The sequence below is a fragment of the Aptenodytes patagonicus genome, chromosome 6 (genome assembly GCF_965638725.1).
Source record: "Aptenodytes patagonicus chromosome 6, bAptPat1.pri.cur, whole genome shotgun sequence".
Lineage (NCBI taxonomy): Eukaryota > Metazoa > Chordata > Aves > Sphenisciformes > Spheniscidae > Aptenodytes > Aptenodytes patagonicus.
This window is the reverse complement of record NC_134954.1, coordinates 23,887,468-23,899,202: the sequence shown is the minus strand read 5'-3', so window position 1 is coordinate 23,899,202 and position 11,735 is coordinate 23,887,468. Positions and strand designations below refer to the sequence as shown.

Sequence of the window (11,735 nt, the reverse complement as noted above, 5' to 3'; positions counted from 1 at the left end):
TAAGATAAACAGACATTAGGCAGTCTTGTTTCAGATATGTATTCACATATAGAATTACCAAGAATAACTCAAGGTGCAGACAAGTTAATATTTAAATACTGTTGAAATGCCAGATTATTTTTGATGAAGAATTTTGAAAGTTCTTTTCTCTCTTAAATATTAATCTTCTGTAATGTAGAACGTAGGAAAACAAGTGCACTTTTATAAACCACCACATAACCTGGACACAAAAACCTCCAGCTTTTTGCACAGCTTTCTGGGCAGAGCATGAGAGCAGAATACTTTATTACAGCAATATATTTCATTACCTTCTGACCAGTGTTTAGGGTTACTGGTATGGGAAAGAGGAGGGATGAAGTAGGAGAAGTAAAGATAGGAAGATAGAGATCTTCAACCGCCTATTGCCAGGATGTGGACAGATTTTCAAAAGTAGTCAGCTGCTTCCGCTGTTATTCTTAAAATGAGTTCATACCCACCATGTAAATCTTTCTTGCTCATTTTTGGTTAAAGCTTGCCAGCAAATTTTTAGGGCTGAGGACTGAGTCTCTCTCTAGCGCAGTGCTGAATGCACCACCACTATTCAACAGGAGCAACCCAAATTAAATAAGGAAAACTAAAGTCATTGTTTCAGAACAAGAGAGACACACTGAATGTCAGTACCAATATTATTAGACACTATTGTGACAAATGTAACCAAAACCACTCTTAGCTACTATTAAAGGGGAGAGGAGGTCTTATGGATCAAATATGCACACAAAATCTTAAAAACGCTACTTTTTATCAAGTAGTTATGAAAACATGCAAATACTTCAAAATGTGAATACTTCAGTTTTTGTGCTCAGAAGGTCATCTTCACCTTCCTCAACCCCACCAAAGGAACCCCAAACCAACCTACAATCATCCTGCTGGTGAATCCAAAATAAAGACTTCTTTGTGTACCACTGAATTAAAAACTAATTCAGGCCCAGAAATCTTGCTCAGTTTCATATATTCAAAAATGAATAAACACTGAAAAATTTCTCCAGATTTGTCCAATGCCAGAAAACACTTAGTGCAATTCTGTACTTTGAACTCTTAGAGGCTTATTTCATCTTCTTAGTTTCCCTCAGTAATTATTCTCCCTTTACCTTAAGGTTTACTGCTAATGTTAATGTCACATACTAACAGCATGGGAGTGACAGAATAGCATCTCTTCCCCAAATGATTCTGAATCTTCTCAGTTTAACTGTCTTATATCAGATTCTGAACCAGTTAAGTCATTAAAACTTAAGTGAATTGTAACATATCTCTATTATATCCAGGGAACATTTCAGACATCAGGAAGTGAAATGACTGCATGCAGTATTCTTAGACCATGACTTCCCTCAGGATTTTCTCAGCAGCAGTGCTAAATCAAGACATTCTCGGACCCCTTAGTTCTGCTGAAAATGAGGATCAATTCACCGTTCAGCTCTTTGCATTTGGCCCCAGTGGCCCATAAGCAGTTAAGCAGAACCCACAACAGAAGGACCTATTCCCATCACAGATCAGTTGATTGCTGTAGGGCCCGCTTACGCCATGGACCTAAAAACTGTGGCTGTACAACTGAGAGCAAAGAAGGGTATCAAGTCCATTAGTCACCATTGTCACAGAGGAAGGGAGGGGAAAAAGTATATGGAACTGCATCTTCATGTTGAAATGAAAGACATTACATAGATATGTTATGAAATTATTATTAAAATCACTCATCTCATAAAACTTCAATGTCAAAACACAACTTTTAGTATTATTTGTAGCCTTAAAATTCAATTATCACCATGCCTAGCTAGTACATGGCAGAGCACTATGATCTCAGAAGAGTCTCTTTCACAGCCACAAGAGCTTCCCACATATTAATAAAAATTATTTAAATGAGTAGTCACTAACAGAAGCCAGAGAAAATCTGAATGAAGACTATCGTCTCTTTCCACTTGAGCATTGCAGAGTTTCAGATTTCTGATACAAGCAAATTTGCATGTTCACCTAATTCAGAGCATATTTTCAAAGTGTCTGTTTTAATCAAAGCTGTGCATTTCCTACAGATTCTAGCTCCGTTTCATTTACAGAGCTCAGGCCTTCCAAAGTTCAGAAGTATACAAATGCTACACAGGATGTATCTTGCAACTCAACCCACTGCTCACATAATTTTTCTGTTCCATGGGTACAGCACAGTTTTTCTATAAAATACTCATCCTAAATAAGCTCAGTGGTACTTAATCATATCTCAGGAGGTTATATGTCCCTTTGCTAACACTGACCTTGGCTGGGAGTTAATCCCATAGCTGTAAGTGGTTTGGCTATGCCTTTTTAAAGAAGGACTACCAGAGGGCCTGGTTAGAAGGTCCCTTCAGTAACACCAGAATGTCTTTACCTATTTTTATAGCACTAAATCTTGTTGTCATCAGATATTGACAAACTCTCATGGTACTGAAATTTTAGATACCATATGTGTTACTGATTTAAACTACACTTAAGTTTAGTCTTTGCCTATAATAAGTGAAACACATTTTTTAAAAAAACCCACACTGCTTTACAGTTCTACAATGCTGATACTTGTACGGACAAAGATAACTATAACAGAAGAAGCTAATGACTTGATCTTTCTAAACTATGCAAAGAAATAATCTTTGCTTGTATGAGTAGTTTTACTGAATGAGCAGGGTTACTCAACACAGTAAAAGCTAGTTATGTATGTAAATATTGTATGGTAAACTGCTTAGTAACCAAATTCATGCTTTTCAGCCGATTTTTATTTTGACATTTTTAAGATAGTATCAAATCATCTTGAAATTGGTTTTAAAATATACCTTATCATTTTGAAAATCAAATTAATACAGCCAACTGACTGATAATTATATTTTGCCTAGGTTCTGCTGTATTGTAATGCTTTCATGTTGCCCAAACAGAGCTTGTTTCAGGACAATTTTCATTTATTCCTGAGAAAGTCTAAACCATGGTACCATTCACGAAGTACAACAACCCAACATAACGTGTGCTTCATATTTGAAAAATGATCTGCTGAATACTCTTGCAATTTATTTAACTTAAACGTCTAAACCCTTAGCTGGGGATTTTCAATCTTTTCAACTCACAGATCCCCTTAGCGGTCTGTAGCCATGCACAGAAAATTTATTTCCAACAAAACCAGACTTGCTTCTTTTAGTTACTTCCCACAGACTCCTTGCTATTACTTCACGGACTCCAAATTTCTAAAAGTAGTACTGCAGACTAACTAATTACCTAGAGCTGGCTGGTAACAAAAGAGATTAAATTAATAGATGTAGTAGGGGACTGGGACTTGAGAAATAATATTCCATATTTAAACTCAACAGCGTAAAGATCATTTGTTACTTTGAACATGATACATTTCCTTCTTCAGAAATAGCAGCAATTAAGAGCATAGTGTAGAATGAAAAAATATACAGAGTAATTGTATTCTGTCACTGAAAAAAAAAAACCCCACATCACAATTCAACAATTTGGGATTAAATAGACTGGATTTAAACCAACATTACAATTGTCTGGTCTTTAGAAAATCTGCTACTGCCATGTTAGGGGAAAGTGCAATATAAGTAATTTACATGTGGGCTTGCTATAGAGGTGACAAAGGTAAGCAAAGCCACATTGTACCCAAAACCTTAGAGTAGCGCAAGTAAAATGTGTCAGCAGAACAAGAAAATAAAATATTTTTGCAGTGATACTGTAGCCTTTCAACCAATTTTTATAGCTGTTTTTAAAGATAACTTTGCAAACACTTGCCGGCTGGTGACTGGTTTTGGCTGGCTTACGCAAAGGTGGGAGTGTGCTGTCAGCAGGTGATGTGCTAGCTCAGCCTCTGGAGTACTTCTAGAAGGGGGAATCAGAGGGACTGCTGAGAAACAGGAAGAGGTGGGGAAAGGACTTAAAAGCCTCATAGCGAGCTTGGTTATTTTGTTTCCAAAACCAACAGTCATGCGTGTCTACGCATGAGCTGAGCAGTCATTGCGAGGAAACTCATTCATGGAACACGAGGTTACAAGCACTTATAGAGGTCTTAACTTTTCCAAAGAACTGTAGTACTGCTCTGGAAAAAAGATGGCCTACAGGTTCATCACAAGTTAAGGGTAACGTGTTTAGCAGGTAGAGTCTAGAACAGAGATATGGCCAAAGCCCAGCCCTCGGGGTTAAATATAAGATAAAATACCTGATCAATCTCCAGATTGATCTGTACAGTACCTTGAACTAGCTTAGGATCAGCCTGCAGCTGACAAATTTTGCAGGTGAGTGAGAAGAATGTGCACCTGGGAGAAATGAGGTGGAGGCCTGACAGACCAGCATCCCACCTGGGGACTCCCAACTAACAGGTACAGGGCATGACTACACCTACAAACTGAATACAGAGAGTGCCAGTTTTCAGATAAGTGATATATTTAAGAAAGTTGTTTAAACTGTTGCCCACTCCGAAGCAGGGTTGGTGGAACACAACTTCTGTATTCATCGGGAAAGGCTTCATTTGCAAAGACTTACTCAAGCAATAGCAGAGGTGTTTAGTTTAAGCTCCTGAAGACAGGGGGTCACCAGAGATGCGGTACTCACCAGAGGATCAGCGGAATTGCAGTACTCACCAGATGACCACGGGGATGCAGTACAGCTAGACCCAGCAGAGTGAATCCCCACAGTGAACTCTGGCAAAAATAATTTAAGTAGAATTTAGTCTCTGTGAAAACTGTTCAGGAATAATAGAATGCTGCTTACAAAACCTATTTCAACTCCTTTTGTCTTTGTCTACCACAGCCTGTTTCCCCAAGTACTGCGTTTAAATCAGGTTTGTAAACAAGGTGGGGTAGAAAGGACCTACATGCTACAACTACTTGAGTAAATATTGAGAACAGTAAAGAACGGGGGCAGGGTATAAAACCAAAGACTGGAGGGTGCCAAAATAACCAATGACTTGAAAAGAATGTCTGATTGATAGAAAGTCCAAGGAACCACTTCTACAAACAGTGGCAAATAGCCAGTCCCCATGAGTCAACCCCACCAGGCTAAACTGCCGTTCATGGGCCAGGAAGTGCAAACACCATCAACATCTGGCAATTGCCACATCTTCAGCCTGCAAGATCAGCCAGTCCCGACTTCAGATGGACGGGGAGAACACAGAAGCTGGGGTGTCCTGGAAGGGGCTCCTCAGTAGCCGCCGATGGCCAGAGCTGCCATGGCCTCCCAGCTCAGGGGGCTGCCCCTGCTGGGGCAGGAGGCAGACAGGCCAGCCGGCTCCAGTCCAACTAGCTCCAGCCCCGTCTCCCGAGGAGCCCGGGGGGGGGGCGAGGGAGCCTTTCCCAACAGGGACGGTTTTCCCCGGCAGGGAGGGGAAAACCTCTTCAGCCTCCAGAGCCAGCTGGGCAGCGAGGCGCTGGGGGGGAGCTAAGGGGGCTGGCTCGGGGACCCCAACGCCCACCAGCCCCTCCCGCACTGGATAAGAGGGCGTTACCAGCAGCCCCTCCGTGGTGGGGGACCCGGCCTCGGCAGCGACTCCCCTCTTGCTGCCTCCGTGGGGTCAGAAATGCCATCAAGTGCCCGCGAGGAGACAGCCTCGGGGAGCGGGAGGTCTCGCAGCTGCCTGGGCAGAGGCCCTGGCGCCGGCTGCGAGGGGCGCCTCGTCCCCTGACGAGGGCCGACAGGGCGGAGGGCCCGCGGTGAGGAGATAACCGGGCCGTGCCCTCCGCCGATAAGGGGGCAGGGGGACCTGGGGCTGCCGGTCCCGCCACCCTTCTCCCATTTCCGTGCCGGGCACGGGACCCCACCGCTCGCCTGCCCGGCGGCAGCACGGTTCTGCCCGCCCCGGGTGAGCCCGCCCCGCTCCTGAGGGGACCCCGCCATTCCCTCCGGGCGCGGCGCTGCCACCCACTCCCTGAGGAGCGCGGAGGGGAGACCACAGGCTGCGCCCCGAATCCGCCCTGCTCTTGCCGGGCGGCGGCGGGGCCTGACGAGCGGGGCGGGGCGCTGCGCGCGCGGCTGCCCGCCGCCGGGAAGCCAATGGGAGCGGGCGGCGGCGGGCCGGAGCCAATGGGCCGGGGCGGGCCGCGGGGCGCCATGGTCCGCGGCAGCGCCGTCCCGCCGTGGGGCCGGTAGCGGCAGCGCAGCCCACCTCCTCCTCCTCGGCGGCGACCGCCGCCACCTCCCCCCGCGGCCTCGCGCAGCCGCCGCGCAGGGCCCGGCGCCCGCCCCCGGGGCGCGGCGCTGCCCGGCGACGGGGCTGGCCCGGCGCGGCTCCGTGAGGCGCGGCCGCCCCTTCCCCGCCCCGGCGGGCCCCGCGCGGCGCCAGTGAGCGCCCGGCGGGGCGTGCGCGCCCCTCCTTCCCTCCTTCACCTCCCTCTCTCCGCCCGCCGCGAGGGCGGGAGGAAAGCGGCAGCCCCGAGCGGGAGGTGAGGGAGGCGGCGCGCCGGGAGCCATGCGGGAGTACAAGGTGGTAGTGCTGGGCTCGGGCGGCGTGGGCAAGTCCGCCCTCACCGTCCAGTTCGTGACGGGCTCCTTCATCGAGAAGTATGACCCCACCATCGAGGACTTCTACCGCAAGGAGATCGAGGTGGACTCCTCGCCGTCGGTGCTGGAGATCCTGGACACGGCGGGCACGGAGCAGTTCGCCTCCATGCGGGACCTCTACATCAAGAACGGGCAGGGCTTCATCCTGGTCTACAGCCTGGTGAACCAGCAGAGCTTCCAGGACATCAAGCCCATGCGGGACCAGATCATCCGGGTGAAGAGGTACGAGAGGGTGCCCATGATCCTGGTGGGCAACAAGGTGGACCTGGAGGGCGAGCGGGAGGTCTCCTTCGGGGAGGGCAAAGCCCTGGCCGAGGAGTGGAGCTGCCCCTTCATGGAGACCTCGGCCAAAAACAAAGCCTCGGTGGACGAGCTCTTCGCGGAGATCGTCAGGCAGATGAACTACGCCTCGCAGCCCAACGGGGACGAGCAGTGCTGCTCCTCCTGCGCCATCCTCTGAGGGCGGCGGCGGGCCGGGGCTGTCTGCGGGGACACGGCGGTGGCGGCCGGCGGGAGCGGCGGGGAGAGGAGGCGGGAGCGACTCCGCGCCCCGGCCGGCGCAAGCCGCAGGGCGGGCGCGCTGTCCTCGGCAGCCGCCAAAAACAAACACACACACAAAAAAAATCGAAAAAAAAAAAATCTTGTTGGAAATGTGGCTTTTTTCGGCATGTACGTTTCGTCCAGTCTTGGTCGTTGAGTGTTTCCTGTCAGTGTCTGCCGCGGGCTGCTGCCCTGCGCTGGCAGCGGGCACGGGGGAGGAAGGCTTCGGCGAGGAGCGGTCCCTGCCTGCCTCGAAGAGCGAAACACACGCGGGGAGCCCCCCCCCCGGGACACGCGCGAGGAGAAACCGCGGCAGCGGTGACGAGCCCTCCCCCGCGGCCACGCGTGGAGCGCCCCGCCGCCGGTCCCGAGGATCTCTATGCAAAGTTGGGTGGTTGTGCCGGGGCGTCCAGCCTGGAGAATTGCACATCTGAACTGGGACTTTAACTTAAACACTGATGCCAATACAGTGTGGGGTGCCAGAAAGTGTCTGCTGATGATTCGTGAAATAATTTTCTATTTTGTTTACCTGCTGTATCGGATGGGAGTTTGCAGGAGAGTGGTAGCGTGTTGGTTTTTCCTGTTTTGGTTTTGTTTTGTTTTTTAAATCAGCTGTGAAAATGTTACAAATCTGCACAATTTTTTAGGTGTGCGTGTGTGTGTGATTTCGTTTTTATTTTAATTTTTCTTTGGCGGGTGGGAGCGGTGGTGTTTTTGTTCCGAGGGTTTTTCTTTTTAGGTTGGCAATAACTGATTTTGATGACTAGCTCTCTAACGTGCAAAGACTTCCTACATGTGATGCAGGGCCAACAGCAACCCTGTGTCTATAGAGTGCCTTCAAAACTCAGCTGTTCCAGCCGGTGCCAACCTGTGAAAGCTCCACAGAATCCCATTATCTACTACTCCAAAAACTACTTAACAGTTTCCTTGCAGTAATCATACCGAACAAGCCAGGACAAAAGGGCCTATTGTTAGTGGAATTTATTTCTTATTTCCATCTGAGCCTTTTAACTGTAATTTCCATGTCTTGCAAGTTCAGGCTTCATTTACTTCAAATTTACAAGAATTTAGCCTTTTGGGATTTTGGGGGGGGTGGGCTTTTTTTTTTTTTCCTTTTTTTTTTTGCCTTTGGTTTTGTTGTGGGATGTACCTCCAGCCAGCAAAGAAGGAAATCTTATCGTTGTGATGTACCAAGAAAATTCTAACAACTGTCATTTTAATTCCAGACATGCATTTAAGAGATGTCTATCCATTTTAAGAATTTTAATACAAATGCTGTTTTTTAGAAAACAATTTTGTGCGCTTTTATGTATTACATGAAACACTAACTTTCACATAAGCTGTTAATCCTGATTTATATCTTAATAGAAGTGAAAGGCAGGGGGGGCTCGATTTAGCTAAGGAGAGTGTTTTAGAAAAAAAAAAAGACAAACCACAAGATTGCTATTTTACCTAATATTTAGTAATTTTTAATATAGTTTTTCATTTGTGTTTAGGTCCCGACCCTATGTGATGCCAGCATGTGAGTGGAACGCTGTATTCAGTAGGCAGCTTTAGGAAGGTAGTGTGGCTTTAACGCAAAAGGACTTGTAAGATTAGGCCCTTATTCCTTACTGGGAACAGCATGGTTTATTGGGGTAAAATTCTAAAGGTCGATTATTTATAAAATTTGAGCTTTCAGTCTCACTGCATTATAACTCTTTAAAATTATGCATCAGACCATTACTTTTTTCTGGTTTGCAGAGGGGTTGGAGTGGGAGGAGACCTGTACCTTCTGTCATTTGGAAGATCTAGGGAGTTTGTTTACCTCCATTATCTTCCTCTCTTAGCTCGTTCTTTAAAGATTAGCACACAAAACCTGCAACTCTTCCTCCCCCCCCATCCCAAGACGACTTGAAGTTATCTTACCACATGAAAGCAAAAGTTGAGCAATGATGCGTAAAGGGGTTTTTAATCAGGCCAACTGAAAACTAACTGCCATGATTCCTACTGTGAATCTGATGATTTCTTCTATTTTAAGTAGGAAAGCTTTCTGCTTGAGCACTGGAAGAACAGTTTTTAGTATTAGTTTAGTTCTATGTATTGAAATTCCAGTGATTGAAATTAAAATGATAATCTTGTGTTTTAGCTGAAAATTGGATACCTATTTTAGCAACACCTACTGACAATTTGGAAAAGATTATATACTTAAGTATTGAACATATCTCTTCTCCTTAGCTCACATGTATCCTTGAAAACAGCAAGGACCTGTTCTGATACAATCAGTTGGGTTGTATTGGTCAGACTGATACAATCACAGTTAAAAACAAAGAGGGTTGGAGAAGGCAACCCTAGTGATGGTCCCTCAACTTGTGCTTGGGGCCTTCATATAACAGACAAATTGATCCAGCCCCCCATTTTTAAGTGAAAACTGAAAACCTCTTTGCAGCTTATCTTTCAGAAATTTCTAAAAATTAATTAGAAGCCAGCTCCTCGTGGCCTTCCATATTAGAGGGGCAGGGGAATAATGCTTATTAATAGTAGAGACTTCTTTTAACGGAAGTGTTGCATTGAAAACTAAGAAAGCTTGACTGCAGCCGTCTTGCACTGAAGTTTAAAAAAAATGCCATAAATTTACATCTCAGCTATTGCTATGGTTCAATTTTGCCTTAAATTCAATGGGATTATACAGTTTTTAGCACCCAACAGGCCTTGCTCCAGATCAGTGTATTGAAAGCAACTTGTTCCACTTAATAAAAGCAGATATTTATTCTGTTCTCCCCAACAGATAGCAGATTCTTCATGTTTTCTAGTGCCTCCTGTTTCCCTACTGCCTGTGTTCTGACTGAGGAATGATTCAAAAATGGGTGTTTGTAGCACACAGCAGCACATAAAGTCCAGTTTTTCTCAGCCTAGCAGAGCAGCTGAAGGCAGCCTAGTAAGTGCTGGATTATGCTGGGCTTTTTTGTAGATACACTCTAGTTCTTGCCAAAAAGGTGTGTTCGTTAAACAGTGAAGGACTTAAGAAACCATGGCATGGGTCTAATCAGAGTTTTGAATGTATTTAGATGTTCAATGTTCTCTATGATTTGGTGAGGACAGTACAAAAAGTAGAGCTCAGTAGTCTGATCTTCCAAATACTCTGAAGTGTTTTGGTGCTTGTTAAACATAGGCCTTGTCTATAAAGTAGAAAAAAGTCATACTGCTTTAACTTGACTGAATAATGAAAGCTATATTAGCTTCTACACTTGAGGAAAATGTTGTATCAATATAAAGGTACTCTTTTATTCCTTTTCCCTGTGGGAATATGTTATACCCGTGTCAATACAAAGGTGGTAATAGCTCTTTTCACAGTGAGAATTGCAAATATTTAATTGATTTGGAAGAAAAATTACATTCCCAGCCAAAATACTTCCTGACAGTGCAGAAATTGTGTAAACAAGGCCTTAGTTTAAGGCTGGTCTTACGGCCACATATTTTGCTGTACATAATGATTGTATTTTTAAAAATCCAAGCTTGTTCTATTGCAAGAAAGTGTCTTTGAAATCCTAGTCTCTATGATTGTAACTGTGCAGTATTCTCGACCTTGTTTTCAGTATAAGTGTGGTTCTTCTCAACACAATGCTCAGGCTTTATTGATGCTTATGGTTCTGGAGATGATGTTGAATTCTGTGGCTGTGGGATTCCTGATGGTTCTGCTTCTCTCAAAAGAATGTACGGCAAGTTTTTTGCAAAGGGCATTTTAAATAAAGGGCAGTTGGCTCTTTATGACTTCTTCATTTGGATACTCATTACATACAGGTGTTGTTAAGTATCAGATTTCCTCAAGGAGTGACAAAATGCAGAAACCTCCATTTTCTTTAAGAATTTTGTATGAAAAGGAGTGGCATGTGTGTTTTCTTGAATCTTCTCCCATTCAAATTAATGGACAACTCCCATGACTATAAATGGAAAATGGTTGGAGCTCTACTGCTATTAGAAGCTCTCTTACTCTCCAGGTTTGTATAGCAGGCAACCCAGACACTTTTCTTGAGAGACCTTCAGTGTATCTTTGGGAACTATTATTTGGAGTGCCCATTCATGTTCTGGTGAGATTTGAGACTTGCTGTAGAAGCAAGTATGTGTATGAGCTCTGTTCAAAGGTGAAATAGTTTTAAATAATGATCTTCATAGCGTATAGCCTGCTCCTACAGTGTTTATAGCCTCATGCAAAATGTGTATGTTAAAAAGATTCTCCTTCCTGTCACACTGTTACAGCATGGTGCTCTAGAATCTCATTTTTGTAGGAATCCAACATCTGCCCAACTTCTAAAACTTTTTATTTGGGGCTGACAACCTTTGGTAAACGTGTGCATAGCAGATGAGAATGATTCAATAGTAGATTTTTAGTTCAAACAGCTGAAGATATTCAAATGAGTTATAGTGATGAGAAATGGAGTGGAAGTGCGTTGCTGGGGCTGGGTATGTTGGGTTTGGGGTTTTTTTGTTTTTTTAATTTGAGTAGACTAAGGGTTTGTTAGTCTGTAATTGAGAATCTCGCTGTATTTCCCAAGTAAGAGTCATCGAGTGTGTGTATTTTGACTTCATTGGGGTTGGAATTTAAATTCTTGCCCTTACCACATGATCTCAACCTGTGTGATCTCAATTCTTCGTGTAGACAGCATCACGCTGAAGAAAAC

General features: G+C 45.0%; 1 protein-coding gene across 1 annotated transcript; it reads left to right on the top strand.

The window, feature by feature from the left end:
• The first annotated feature begins 6,384 nt into the window (after positions 1-6,384).
• RAP2B (RAP2B, member of RAS oncogene family) lies at positions 6,385-10,824 on the top strand. Its single transcript, XM_076341500.1, has one exon. The coding sequence runs from the start codon at positions 6,446-6,448 to the stop codon at positions 6,995-6,997; it is 552 nt and encodes a 183-aa protein (XP_076197615.1). The 5' UTR covers positions 6,385-6,445; the 3' UTR covers positions 6,998-10,824.
• Positions 10,825-11,735: the final 911 nt, after the last annotated feature.